This window comes from Sturnira hondurensis, unplaced genomic scaffold (assembly GCF_014824575.4).
Source record: "Sturnira hondurensis isolate 20B ecotype Veracruz unplaced genomic scaffold, ASM1482457v3 Scaffold0021490, whole genome shotgun sequence".
In the NCBI taxonomy this organism is placed as follows: domain Eukaryota; kingdom Metazoa; phylum Chordata; class Mammalia; order Chiroptera; family Phyllostomidae; genus Sturnira; species Sturnira hondurensis.
Genome location: NW_028094121.1, coordinates 2,450,905 through 2,466,042, shown reverse-complemented (window position 1 = coordinate 2,466,042; position 15,138 = coordinate 2,450,905). Strand labels below are relative to the sequence as shown.

The 15,138-nt window shown below is 42.8% G+C and overlaps 1 protein-coding gene across 4 annotated transcripts in view; it reads right to left on the bottom strand.

The window, feature by feature from the left end:
- Window positions 1-813: 813 nt before the first annotated feature.
- Window positions 814-15,138, bottom strand: part of TRIT1 (tRNA isopentenyltransferase 1) — a 36,288-nt gene continuing 21,963 nt past the window's right edge. Inside the window, exons 3-11 of one of the 4 annotated variants that reach the window (XM_037032521.1) lie at window positions 13,318-13,416; window positions 11,893-12,038; window positions 9,521-9,663; window positions 7,699-7,810; window positions 7,215-7,327; window positions 6,888-6,965; window positions 4,360-4,469; window positions 3,929-4,046; window positions 814-1,674 (exon numbers count right to left, since the gene is read on the bottom strand). In XM_037032521.1, the coding sequence (XP_036888416.1) occupies window positions 1,514-1,674; window positions 3,929-4,046; window positions 4,360-4,469; window positions 6,888-6,965; window positions 7,215-7,327; window positions 7,699-7,810; window positions 9,521-9,663; window positions 11,893-12,038; window positions 13,318-13,416 (1,080 nt within the window). In that variant the 3' untranslated portion in view covers window positions 814-1,513. The remainder of the gene's footprint in view (window positions 1,675-3,928; window positions 4,047-4,359; window positions 4,470-6,887; window positions 6,966-7,214; window positions 7,328-7,698; window positions 7,811-9,520; window positions 9,664-11,892; window positions 12,039-13,317; window positions 13,417-15,138) is intronic. The other 3 variants (XM_037032523.1, XM_037032525.1, XM_037032522.1) reach the window with 3 other exon arrangements.

Genomic DNA, 15,138 nt, shown 5'->3' with positions numbered 1-15,138 from the left:
GTCCAGCAGAAATGCTCCTTCTTCCACGACCCCTTCCCTACCTCTCCAAAGAGAAGTTCCACACAGCTCTTAAGGCCTCGGATACTCTCTCACCTAGGTTGGTTGTCTGTGCACATATATTTGTAAGCTCCCTAAAAGCAAGAACTACACCTCATTTTATCTCTGTATTCCCTAGTTCAGGGCCTCTCATACATAGTAGACTCTGAACAAATGAAGTACTACTTGAGAGGGGAAGTTATTGCTTAATTGGTACAGAGTTTCTGTTTGGGGTGATGGAAATGTTTTGGAAATACTGGTGATGGTTGCACAACATTGAGAATGTAATTGATACTGCTGAATTATAAACTTAAAATGCTTAACTTTAGTCCTGCTGGTGTCGCTCAGTTGGTTGGAGCATCATCGGTAAACCTGGGTTTGATTCATGGTCAGGGCACATGCCTGGGTTGGGTCCCTGGTTAGGGCAAGTGGCGTATATAGGAGGCGACCAATCGATGTTTCTCGCTCACATCGATGCTTCTCTCTCCCTCCCTTCCCCTCACTCTAGATTCAGAGGGCGTGTCCTCCAGTGAGGATTAAAAAAATGCTTAACTTCATGTTATATGCATACATACATATACTTCACATTGTTGGCAGCTCAGGTCATTCCAGAAAGAGCTTCAACTGGAGCTAATATAAATCTCTAATAAAGACCCTCTCCACACATCTTCCAATAAATATTTACTAAAAAAATAAATAGCATGATCATATGAAGAATGTCAAATTTGAGAAAAAGCTATCTGTTGATAACAAAGCACACTGTGTATAAATTGGATATGACATAGACATCTTTTTAAGGACTAAACAGGCTCCTGCAAACTTTTTCTTTACTTAACTTTCCTCAAAAACATACATTCCTAACTCGACAGGAAGACAGCAGTGATAGTAACTACCACACATGAGGGCCTCAGCAAGTGTCACAGTCTCTGATTTTCCAAGTCCCATGTCGCAGCCACCTTGGACAGATTCTCTCCTTCTCTATGAATTCCAAGAACTGGTTGGGCTCACTTAACCACCTTGCTGGGGCCAGTCCTTTCCTGCCATTCACTCAAATACAGAACTGATTTGTGAGGCTCCCAAATACTTCAGTCGGTCATCTTTAAAGTATCTGCAAATTAGATACTTTTAGCCAAAGTCAGGGACTTATTTTAAAAGGACTTTTTTTTAAAGGACCTAGTGAATGCCAGTATTCGTCATCAAAAAGATCCTCAAGTGTAAAAAAGTGCTATCTGTGCCTCTTTTAAAAATAAAACCTTTAAGGTTAGCAGAAAAAAAACCCTTCTGAACACATCATTGCCAGACATATCGGCCACAGCAGGAGCTGACAAGACCTGCTATTTCCATGACAGAGAACATTACACTTTAAAACCACACCACTGAATGACAGGGCCCTCCTCTGTCCAGCCTGGGACACAGACGTAAGTCTCCCTCCTGAACTGGATCCCCGCCACCTTTGCAAAGATCTCGGACGCGTCTCTTAAACACTGGGTCTCAGCTCTTCCCCTGGGGATCCTGTCTCTTTAAGCTCTTTGTCACGGTCTGGGGAAATATTCTGACTTTCTACGGTGGTGATGGCATCTGAATCCAATCTTCTTCTCTTCTTCAGTTGGTGCAAGTGGGATTTTGATTTTACATGTGCTAAAACAAAACACAACAACAACAACAAAAAACTCATTAGGATTTTCCAGAATTAATCCTAGAAGATACAAAATTAATGACACAACCCTTCTCTTTAACAGTAACAGGATCAGCACATATATTGATATAGCTGCTTAGCAATTTTAAAGGGACAACAAGTTTTATGGCCTGCTAGCTAGCAAACTACAGTGAGCTACAGTGAGCAAAATGCACCCTGCTAGGTTGCCTTACACCCCTAATTCTCCCAATAATCTTGCAGACAGTGCTACTCCACTTATTTTATACAGGAGGAAACTGAAGTTCACAGAGGTCTTACATTTTGTCCAAGACCACACAGCAGGTGAGTTCCTCAGCTTACTTACAGCTCCGAAAAGACGCCCAATTTTCCAGAATCAAGACTCTAGACTCAATTGTTCAGTATGGGGCCTCCTGTTACAGATAAACTTCAACTTACACAACTTGGAAAACTTAAAATGCTTAAAACGAATCCAAATTCCCACCTGCACTGCAGGACAGCTGCCCTGCCCCACCCCAGGCCTGCAGCACCCGGAGATGCTCAGCCCACTGCTGCCCTGTTTGCACAGGTTGTCCCTCTGGGTCTGACCTCCCTCTGCCTGGGTCAGATAAGCCATTTCAAAGACTCACTCACAAGGCTCACATTATCCAAGCACACAATGCTCCAGGCAGATAACCAGAAACATTCTTTTCTGACTATCCCTTCTGAGGGTCCACAGAAGAAGTAAAGCTACTGTTCTTGGTATCAATTTCTGACCTTACTCCACAGTTCCCACCCTCTGACCAACTCACACAGCTCCTTTCACTAGCCCGTTCTTTTTCAATGAAATCTTATTTGGGAACACCTACAAATTCAGACAGCTAGATTAAATTCTATTTTCTATGTAGTTAACTCTTCATTTTTAAGAGTTTTGAGGCAAAAACAAGAAGTTAGAAGTCAAAGAAAGGTTTGCTTGGAGAAGAGTCAGCTTTGTTCTCTAGCTAGAGCCTAAGGCAAAAAAAGGGGGGGGGGTACTCTGGACAGCCTCTCCATGGCAGCAGAAGACAGGCGCAGGACCTGACAGATGGCGCCATAGAAGGGCTCACACAGGCTGCGCTCACAAAGGCTCACAAATGTTGCTTCTCTAAGGCTACCCCTGAAGGACACTGGACAAATCAAACCACTAGGTTTCCTTTAGAAAAAACAATCAGACATTTCTCTCTCTTCCCCTTTCATCATTATAAACCAACGACAATCGAGGCTTCTTCTGCTGCTTGGGCAATCACAGCCGTCCCCCAGTCTCTGACAATGGAGTTCATTTTGCCAGAGTCACCAGTTAATAGTAATCATTCTACTGGTTGGTATGGGGAGAAAAATGTACTTCTAAGAGAATCCCATGCAAAGCAGGACTCTGAACAGAAGGATCCCAGCCACCAAGTAGCCTGACTGTACAGGAAAGGAGTGAGCCTTAAACAAGTTTCTAAATGCCATGTAAATTCAAGGAGGCTAGGGCCCTTCGGGCTCTGACTGGACGAGCACAGAACTCCAGCAGGAGTGCGGTGTGACTCTGTGGTAGAGGCAGACCCAGGCTCTAAAACAGAGACAGAGCCTCATCGTGAAGAGCTGATCCCTGGCTGGTCTGAAGTATCTTATAAAGAAGATACTATTGGTAACCACCTTCTTCACACATGATCGACAGCCTTGCTTTCACACTTTGCTAGATTGAACATTAAGTTTCCCTTAACACTCTTCATCAGTTTTAGCAACTACCATCATTTCAACAGTGACCTTAAAAATTACCAGAGACACCACTTCTGAGGTAGGTACTCAGGAAGAGTAACTTCCTTCTCCCTCCGAGCTGTTTCTGTTTCTTTGGTTCCTTGGGTGAGTTGCCTGGTTTCCCTTATAATCCCACCTCACCCCACTAAGGTCTAACCATGAAAAGCCAAGGAACTCCTGGAAGGCAGAATCAGAAAAGGCCGAGGGGCTCTGGAAAGTTAACTATCGACCCTGCAGTATAAAATGCCGACTCTAGCTGAAGCTAGAGGGCACATGATCTTCCTCTGAAATTCAGAATACAGAGATAACTGTCCAATTCGGAAAGGCATCCATGAAATTTGAGCACAGGCTCTCAGAGGAATCTGGCCCTCCCTTTACAAATGAGCAGACTCTGTATTCAACGTTGCAAAGACCTTAAATTTCATGAAGTCAGTGGGACCCACCCTTACAGATTGTTCTATGCCCTTCCCCAGACTCTACCTGCCCATTCACGGTCCCCAATGATGATTCGGTCACAGAGGTCACACATGTGATAACTTCTCTTGTTCTCAGTGTCATTGTGTGGCACCCTGACTGGAACAGCAGCAGGCTTACGGCCCTGAAAGAACAACGGGGGAGGCGGGGAGAGGCATTCAATTCAAAGAGACTTGGATACTATCCTGATACTAAGGGTAGTGGTCCCAAGATTCCTCTTTCTCATCCCAGAGAGCAGGCGGGCTGTGAAGAGGTTTTAGAAACAACTTTCCTGAATGTGAAAGTAGAAACGCAGCCTTCAGGAACCTCAAAGCAGCCAGCCCTTCTGCTCTATTCCATGGACAAGACAGCTTGGTTCCCGACAGAGCAACAAAGGTGCGAGCTAAGGAAAGCTGTCTGAAAACCAGACAACAGACAGTACCATGATTAATAATCACCTGGATGAAACTCTGCACAATTTCAAGAGCAGGTTCAAGAACAGACTCCTCCCACTTCGAGACATCAGATACGTCTAAGCCATATACTGGAGGGACACTGGGACCAGGTCCTAAAGATGACAAAGAAAAGTTGTGAGAGGTCAGCCCCCAAACCTAATTACTCTGCTTCCAGGACTTCAAAATCCACAAAAGAAAAATGGGGGCCAAAGGAATTAATATTCTGACCATGCCATTCATTCTAACTGGAAACATGAACCTAAGAGCTACATACAATCCAAGAAAGACCTAGAAGGCTGACTAGTCTGCAGCCAACAAGTCTAGCTCTATAATCCAAAGTCTCAAGTGTGGGATCTTCCAAATCAGTCAGGAAAACAATACAGAATAACAGCTCTGGTGACCACTGTGTGGACTACAATAAAAGACAGCACACTACAGGAGGAAATAAACTAAAGCTTGAAGTACTTCTGAATGAGTGTAAGACTGGGGGAGCCAAGAGTACAGCCACAAGCATTTCATCCATCTGAGCCAACCATGTTCAGTCCCTGCTGGTAGCTTCTCCAGTCGGTGGACACACTAAATTGCCTTCCACAGCTAGGGTAAGTCAGTTGCCTAAAGGCAAAGAGCACTGCCCCATGGACAAAAACATCAAAGTCCTCAAGATGCCAACGGCTGGCAGGTGCTAGCCTTTTGATTGTGCCAACCACAAATAAGATTCTTCTTAAAGTGGACTGGGCTGCACCTGCCACCACACGGAAAGGTGAGACTGGCAGGGTGCAGGCAGCATCCACAGCACACCTGGCCTTGGCTAAGCTCTGCACCTGTTTCCAGGCCACTCTATATTTTCCTTTCCCCTCTAAGTTCTTTGTTGGGCTTCTGTGCCCTGTCTAAGCACCTTTCAACAAGTTCTCGGCTCCCAGCTGCTATTCCTGGCTTGAGGCCAAGGCCAAGCCCGGGTGGGGAAGTCCCTCTGGCTTCTTGCCAGAACCATATCCCAGCAGACCAGCCCTGGCCAATCACACACAGCTCCTGATTTATAGGGCAGCTGTGCCTTTCACACTAGCACCAGGACTGTGCCGGTGCACGCCTGAATGAGGAATGGGCATAAGATGCACTGTGCCATCAACCCCTCCTGACTCAGGGACGGGGGTTATCTCGGCTCTACCACAGGAGGAAGTTCCAAATTATTACAAAAAACATCTTTTGTTACAGACTAATTATAGCCCTGGGGAGAAGAGAAGCTGCATTAGAAATCTGTAGTAGTGAATTTCAATTTCGGCTGACTCAGACTTCTATCTAACAGGAGGACATGCAGAGAAAGCAGGATAAGTAGAAGTGTAAGAGCCTCTTGGCACCAGAACGACCGTGGAGAGCTCTGTCAGGGGGAGATCCAGGGGAGAGAACCTCAGCAGTCTGGTGGTCAGCAACCCGAGTTAAGGTGCTTATGTTTAGAGGCAGGGTGCAGGGCCTCCACCGTCCTAACTGAAAGCTGAAGTAAAAGCTAAACAGGGGATGATTCAGGAGCATATTGAAGTGCCCACAAGACAAAACTGGGGTTTCATTTCTTCTTGCTTAATCCTTTTTTGTTTTTACTTTAAAAAATTTTATTGATTCATTGATTTGAGAGAGAGGGAGAGAAAGAAAGAAAGAAAGAAAGAAAGAAAGAAAGAAAGGGAGAGAAACACTGTTGTTCCACTTATTCATGCATTCACTGGTTGATTCTTGTATGTGCCCTGACCAGGGACTGAACCTGCAACCTTGGAGTATTGGGACAGTGCTCCAACCAACTGAGCTACCCGGCCAGGGCCATCCTTGCTTAATCTCTTAATAAGCACACAATTTCTTACCCAAGGCCAATACTAATGCTGTCTAGCGAATGTTACAGCTGAAGGAAACCAGAACAAAGGAAAGCAGAGTGTGCACTTCGTCGTCAGGCCCTGAGCATCAGCTGGGGATTTTTGTCTAACTTGGGGCAAGTTATTCAACCTGTCTTAAGCCTCCGTTTCCTTATCTGAAAAAAAGAAAAAAATAACACCTACCATGAAGGCTCAATAATTTATGGATAGCACCAAATTTAGTGCTGAGGATCAAATGAGATTTTCCTTTCCTTTTCCTTAAAAGTGCTATTCAACTAAATTTAAAGTTAAAGAAGTTTGAAGCACTGCATATCTGAACACAAGTGTGCTACTGGTTAAGGTTTTGTTTGATCGCTCTGTAAAATGAGAAGCTAAAATCAACCTTGAGCACCAACTCTGCTAAGAAGATGTTGCTGTTTTGCTCTTACGTGTTTACAGCCAGCATGCATGTATTCAAGGCATAACGCAGACTCTTCACTGGAAAGATGTGTTTTCTGAGACATCGCAAGGCAAGAAAGACCCCTGGACAACCATTTATGCAATAGACACCCACCCAGGTCAGGGTTCCAATCTTAAAACAGGTCCAGAAACTACAGTTCATCATCTGGGTGAGGCAAGGACAGCTACATTCTATTGAAAACAGACCCAAGGGGTAAGTAAAAACATGAGACTTACTGCTCAGAAAACGGTTTTTAACCCATCGGTTTTGCTTTCGGGCGTATCTCTTAGTCACTTGTTTCAGAGCCTCAATACCTAAAAGTTAAAGTAGATGTAAGAACCCCCAAGTACTTTTTGCCGCGCCAAAAGGCAGGCCCACCCAGCCCAGCAGAAGAGAAATTGGCCGCAGCAGCACACTGGTGGACCCTTGGTAGACAAAAATCTCAGTTCTGAGCTATAGGCCATTTGGGACTCTTCCAGTCTCAGCTCTTTCTCAGACCATACCATCCGGGAACTCTGTCACCCAAGGACGTCCAAGGCTAGGTTAGATGGAGAAATTCACACCTTTCTTTAGGAGCTGGTTACTAGTCTCTGGTGTGCATTTTCCCTCAGTGATCAGGTACTCGTGAAATTCCTTGAAGCCAATTGATTGGAAGATACCATGTTGATAGTCCTGGCTGGGAACAGGAGAGCATCAGCTGATGAGCCATCGCATCTGAGAGCTAGCAGGGGCCTTGGAGATGATCTAGCTGAGCCATTTCATCCCTTGGATGAGGAAATTGAGATCCTTAGTAGTTATTGCCTCCCTGAACTTCTTCCTCCACCACCCCCACCTGCTGCCAGGTCACTGCCCTTGAAAATTAACACCTGGGAATGCTTGACAGATCAGAAAACTGCAACTGCAACAAGTACACCAACCCTTCCTCGACCAAGCCTTGCTCATGATGCCAAGAAGGCCAACAAACAAGATCAAAAACCAGTATTATGTTTACAGTCTTTTGACTATAAGCAAGGGATAGAAAATAGGTTACTTAGGTCAAATTCTCACCTATTTTCTGCAACTTTCTCCTGATTATAGCGTCTGTGAAAATCTCTTAGTTCATCCAAGAGCCCAGCAGCAAGCATGTCATCCACTCTTTTATCCAAGCGCTTATCTAGAACTTGAATCAAATTGGCCCATCAAATTAGCCTGCTATATACTTACAATATGAATGGTCAAGCTGCACAAAGAGAACTTGTTCAAATGGAAGAAAGGGTCCAAAGTCCAAAGATTATATAACAATACATATTATATTCAGTCACACTTAAGACACTGCAGCTCCAATAAAAACAGCCAGAAAGAGCCCTGGCTGGTGTGGCTCAGTGGTCTGAGCACTGGCCTGCAGACCAAAAAGCTGTCAGTTCAATTCCCAGTAATGGCACATGCCTGGCTTGTGGCAGGTCCCCAGTTGGTACATGGGAGAGGCAACCAATCCACGTTTCTACTGAACACTGATGTTTCTCTCCCTTTCTTTCTCCCTCCCTCCCTTTCTAAAAATAAATAAAATCTTTAAAAGTAAACAAATAAAGACAGCCAGAATAAAACATGCATCCCATAAAGAGAAAGCATGCAACTGCAGCTTCTAGGGAGGACAAATATTTTATTCTCGTATGGAATGTACATCCATCGTTTACTTTAGAGGCAGCTGAGAACCCCTTGGTTTACCCTTCTTTTTTCCATCATATTTATTACTCTTTAACTTTGTGTTACTTCCATTTAAGAACTCTCAGATGGCATCTTGGATGGGAACAAGGAACTTTAGTCCAAAGCCATCCTAGATACATCTTAAACTACTGCGCCACAGGAGCAACGAGAGAGAGGTCGTAATCACTCAGATGCGGAGGTGGAACACAGCCTTATTATGATCAGATACCACGATTTTATCCTGGACTGTAGGACATGTTTTAATTTACAAAAATTTCATTATTAAAACATTACCTTCTTGTATAAACTTATAACCAAAATTAATTTAACAACAAAATTTCCCCATTTCAGTCATGCTCTTCTACATCTCTGCCATTGCTATTTCTTGGCCTGCAATTGTACTAACCTTTGTTCCTATCTTCCTAAAAGGTTTCCATTTATTGAGCACTCCAGATGTGTCAGGCACATTCTGAGCATTTTGTATGTATTATTAACTCAATTAATTCTCAGGGAAGCTGCCAGATATGTACGAACGTATCTCCATTGTACAGGAGAGAAAATAGGAGCACAGGAAAGTAAACTAACTTGCCTCAAAACTCACACAGCTACATGATGGAGCAGGAATTTGAAGCTCAGATGGTCTGGCTCAGAGTCCATGCTCTTAATAACTACACTATACTGCCTATTCTCATAATAATCTCATCATTCCAGACCTAGCTCACAGGTTGCCTTCACAAATTGGTCCTGACTCCCCAGGTAGACAATGCTCTTCATCCCTTCTCTGTGGCTCCACAAAACTTCTAGCCCAACATTTATCACAGTGTAGCATCTCATTATTTGTTGCTCCACCAGACTGACAGCTTCTTAAGATCAGGCACTGTCTCATACTCATCTCTGAAATCCAAGTACCAAGCAGAATACTTGATACTCCATCCTCCTCCACAGGAGTCTTCCTTCGCTTTAGCTTTCTCCCTCGGATCCTCCCTGGACGGCAATCTCCTTTCCATCCCACCCATCCCATCTCATCTCACCCTTGGTGCCTCATCCTAGTGCAAAGGGCTGCCCTTACTCCCTTTCCAGGCACTCAGGGGAATGGCACTGTGCTTTACTAAGCCAGCAAATTATGATAATGAAAGTAAAATTCAATCTATCTCTAATGGACTCAAGGGCATCAAAAGGTGTTTACCTGTCTGGTCAGCATGAAGCCAGAGGATGCAGGAGTTAGGGAACCTCAGAGGGCCTCCAAGGGGACCACCGCCTTCTTCCGCACGTTGACGATAAAGAAACTCACTATGAGCGATTCCCGTTTCTTCAAACACTTGCAAGCTCCTAAGTCATTCGGGTGGAAGGGTAAAAGCCACAAAAACCATTAGCAAATATTAATTCTCAAGGAGAGGCTATTTGTTACAAAACGCCTCATTCTCATTTGCATAATATAAGCCCCTGAAGACATTCTATAGCTACTCAGGGAGGGGTCCTAAAGAGAACTGTAGGTAAATTAAGAAATACTACTATTCCTCTAAACATACATCAATTTTCCTGAAATCAGTTAAACAGGTTCAGAAACAAAAGCTTTCTTCTACACACAGGGAATGGGACTTACTTGCAGGTAGGCAATAAAAAGACCTTGTTTGGGACACTTTGTTACAAGCCAACAAGTCTGGTCTCGCTCAAATGCCTTTCTCACAGTAGAAAAGTATGTTGTATAGCCAGCTCATCAACTTTCTTTTTAAATATATCTAAAATTGTGACTAATTCAGTATTCTACTAGCACAAAGATCAATGGAAAAAGAACTCACATTCTTACTCTTAAGCCACCATCCACTCTGTCAGTATCTGTTATGTTACGCAGCACTAGGTAATTTAACTCCTAAATCTATACTCTATCACTCTGAGTGATTGCAACTTATCAGCTTGAAAGTGATCTTTCCCTTCCTGACCCAATTCTACTTCCTGAAACCCTAACACAAGAGCAGAGACCCCTTGTCATTCTGTATCACTGGTCATTCGAAGAGGACCCATGAGGAAAACACGTACAGCGACACAGGTATCTATGGAGATTAGAGTACAGGCTCGAACTATAAAACAAAAGTGAAAAAGGTCCTCCAATCCTCTCTAAAAGAGAGACTCCAGAGCTCTTGCTTAGAATCGACTGACTCGTGATGACGCAATTCTCATCTCATCACTAGTTCAGAAGCAGAAACAAGGAGTGGTGATAAGGAAGAACTACTTTATAAAAGGAAAGAAGAGTAAAGACCAAGGTCTAGAATCATATCATAAAACAATATAAAAATGAATGTTCATCATAATGTTCCTGAGTTTTCAAAAAAATTTTGGAAAGATTTCTATTAAAATGTTTTTAAAAGATGTTTGGATACTAGAAAGTATAAACTTCTTTATCTAGAATATGCACTATCAGGAAAATAAAACAAAAAATAGACTATGCATTATCACTAAGGTGACAGCGCCCTCAAGGTGGCAAAAAAAAAAAAATGAACCACCTTAGCTATTAAGAGGCATGTGGCCCTCCAAAGGGCAACCATATCCCCAAAAGCCTTATTCTTCAGTATTAAAAATTTCACTGGAGCACAGGCCTGCGAACCAGAGGATCGCGGTTCAATTCCCAGTCAGGGCACATGCCTGGGTTGCAGGCCAGTTCCCTGCAGGCCAACTCCCAGCAGGGGACGCACAAAAGGCAACCATACATTGATGTTTTTCTCTCTCTCTCCTTCCCCTCTAAAGGTAAATAAATAAATAAAATCTTTTAAAAAAAAAAGCATTTATTCTAAAAAAAAAAAAAAATTTCACTGGAGTGGAGGAGGAGCACAATTAGAGAAAAAAAATTCTAAAAAGGCTTCTGGGTGGGGTGGGGGCAATAATGAAAGAGAATTCAGTAACTGCTCTAGAATATACTTATTTAGTGGAAAACTTCATAATCCCTATCAATACCAAATGTCGCCATAATACTTAATCTGTAAAACCATCCACATCCTAGCTATTCAGATCCTCTGCTCTGCCAGGTGTGGTGTTACCCCCAACACAGAAAAATATATCTAACACACCAGGCTGCAGCTCCAAAACAAACAAACTTGACCTTTTAAGTTCATTCACCACCTTTCTTCTCTTCAAGAAAAATCTCCATGTGCAAAGGTGAGCTGATCTGTGAGACAGTTTATAAAATCTACCTCCCACTGGGAAAGTTGGCAGGGCAGAAGTCAGCATTGCACAATCAATCGTGAAACCCAAATCACCATGTAAACGAACTGCATGCCAGAAAAACTTATATAAAAACTGTTATACAAACAAAGATCAAGTAGAAAATGAAGCAAATTACACAGGCCCCAGGGGGAAACTACATTGTATTTTGCATTTTAAATGTAACAACAAAGGATACAACTATTTATTGATGTAGCCGGACTCTGGCAGTAGCTCAGGGCCTCCTAACCTAAACCATAACACATCGATCTCCACTAACTACTATTATCAAACCTTTCTCATCACACAGGCACACTGACTAACTGCCCGGTAGCTCCAGTCGGCAGGCCCAGGCTTTCTTACCTGGCTACTTTGCGCTTGTCATGTGGGTGCAGCTTGGCAGCCATTTCTGGGTCCACTTGGCTCAGGCGTTTGTGGAGTTCATGTCCATCCTCCTTTTCAAGCTCCACTTTCCGGTCGATTACTTTCTCAGTGTCCATCTCCTGGGGCTATTAAATGAAGGTTTAGAAGTAAATTTATTCAACAATTCAACAAGCACCGAGATGGTGTATATGCCAGGCACTTAGGGCTGTGTTAGGAATACAAACTAGAGATGAGTCAGAAGGTCTTGCCATGCAGTGACAGACCACAAACAGAAAATTCCAATACACCATGGCAGTGCTGTGAGGCCACAGCAAACACAAAGGAGAACTTACTGCTTAGAGAAATACTCAGGTACCCTACTACCTGCTCAGAAGTACAAACAGGTACCAGGGCTAACAAATCTGTATTAACACATTAAGGAATCTAGTGTTCTCAGCAATTGTGACTAAAGAGTGGATCAAAATGGCTAGCACATTATAGTTTGCAAAATCCCATCCTATGCAATAGCATATCTGTAAGAAAGGTTGATATTGGACATTTCTCTGACATATGCAAGGGAGGACCCCCCAAAAATGGAATTATCTTCTGGAGGGAAGGCTTCTTGTAGTATAGGTTTCCCCTGCTAGGTGAGTGTTCTAGGAATCCATCTGAATCAGTGCACCAGCTGGTGGTGTTGTGAGAGGCTGCGCTTGGCTTTAATGAATTTTTTTTTGAAGGCTTTCAATGCAGTTGCCCATTTCATGATGGGTGACTGAGGAGCACACCTGCCCACACCACACGGAGTGTTTAGCAGTTTTTAACCAAAACTGTACAACCCCATGGCCTGCTCTCCCTGCCCATCCGATCTTGCCCAGATCGACTTTTTTTGATTCCCCAAATGAAAAAAGTCAGCCAAGGGAAACGTTTGCTGTTGTGGAAGAGGTGAAACAAAAAATGGCAGAAGTAGTAAAAGGCACCAAAATCGACAAATTTAAAAACTGTTTCAAGCCGTGAAAAAAGCATCTCAATATGTGTAATTGAATTAAGTAGAGAGTACTTTGAAGGTGATTGAAATTTAAACATGTAAGAATACACAATTTTTAATAAATATATTCCTGTTTTGGGGGTGCCACCCCTCATAGAATGTTACAGCCTGGAAATGCTGAATCAGACTAGTGTACTGCTAACTTGGATGGAGATGCTAATTAACCCACAGAGGAACATTTTTCCCACACACAGCCCCTGCCTTCAGGGCTGCCTGGAGGAGCACACTTCACATACGGAGGTGGCATTTGCTTCAGAATATTAAGTAGGAAAATTACAGTTGCTGAGTGCATAGGCAAGAGTCAACCTTTTTCCCACTGAAATTAGCTGGCAAGAAAGAGAACCCATTTCCTCAGTGAGTTACATGTGAACTCAACATACCTTAGTACTGATAAGAACTTTCCAGAGCAGTGACTCAATGTAATAATTGGTTCCTCCCACGACAATAGGAATTTTGTCTCGGGCAAATATATCTTCAATGTGAATATTAAGAAAGATACCACAATATTTAAGATCAGAAGAGAATCCTGACTTATTCAGAAAGGAAGCTATAGGCAAGAAACTACATTCACTTGTCTGAAAAACAGACGAAAAAGGGTAGAAACCAAGATGAATTGATACTACTGATCTTCACTGTTTCCCATGAGTTCTCAGAATGTCTATCAATTCTAGAGATTTGCATAAACCACACAGATAAATGATTGTCGTTACTTCCAATTCTAGAACTTTCTATTCCTAGGCCTTGCTGCTAAAATTCAGTGTTTGCTTAGTATCCCAAATCAGCTTACTAAGCACAAACCCAAGGACTCTTCAAAGAATCAAGTATCAGCTGCTCAGGAAGCCACTGAGGTTATGTTCATTGTCTGACTTTGCTTTCTAAGACAAAACACAAGCTAGTTCTCTAAACCGTGGTTCTTAAGACTCAGTCTTCACCATTATGTGGTAGTAGTGCACATTTCAGCCACTTGAGACTCCAGTAGATAAATCGAGAAGTACTCGTACTAAAGACAAATAGATTTCAATTACCAGCTCCAATTCTTAGGCATGTTATTCAACCTGTCTGAGCTTCAGTTTTCCCACCTGTAAAGTCCTCATGAGTTCTTATGAGCATTAAATGTGACAACGCAAATAAATCCCAACCACAATGCCAGAAATATTTTTTCAACTGAGTAAGCATTCAATTTATAATTTTCTTTAGCCACTTTTGTTTTTATATCTCTGCTACTTTGAATTCTTCTCTTAGAACTCTTTGAACAAATAATCATCTGCTTTAAGACGGGCTTTTGCACCCTGGCTAGTGTGGCTCAGAGGATTGAGCGTGGGCCTGAGAACCAAAGGGTCGCCAGTTCGATTCCCAGTCAGGGCACATGCCTGGGTTGCAGGCCAGGTCCCCAGTGGGGAGCGTGTGAGAGGCAACCACACAATGATGTTTCTCTCCCTCTTTCTCCTTCCCTTCCCCTCTCTCTAAAAAATAAATTATTTTTTAAAAGGGCTTTGCTTCTGAGTATAACTGATAAAAAGAGACTTTCAACCTTACAAAGACTCATTTACACACTTCTTCCCCTTGCCAGTCAGCCTGTGGGCACAGACATCGATGACCTCTTTCCTATCAGAAGCCATTAACCTTAAAGAAGTTGGGGTGGAGTGGGAAAATGTTAGTAATCAAGGATCATATAGAAGAAACATTACGTATTTTTTTTAAAGAGAAACAAAGTCCTGGCCAGGTAGCTCAGCTGGTTAGAGTGCCGTCCACATGCCAAAGTCACAGGTTTGAACCCCGGTCAGGGCACAAACAAGAAGCAAACAATGAATGCACAAACAAGTGGAAATATAATGCTGTTTCTCTTTTTCTCCCCCTTCCTCTCTCTAAAATCAGTAAATAAAAAAATAAGAGAAACAAATTCTATATTTTCCTCCTTAAATACAGGAAGTATACAATTACACAGTAGTTGTAATAAAATTGCAAATGTATAATTAACAATAGGAAAGAGGACAAAAAATAATAAAAAGGCAAGGTTAAAAATGGCGGGATACCAGAAGGGGGAAGAGTGACAGAGGGAGGGAAATGGGTAGGACACACTGTGGGTAAAAAGTTTAACTTACTTGCACAAGCAATGACACCACTGTGATCCTGGGCAAAACCTTTCTCCTCTCTGGGCTTCAGTATCTAGTACCTTCATCTGTCTAATCAAGAAGACTGAA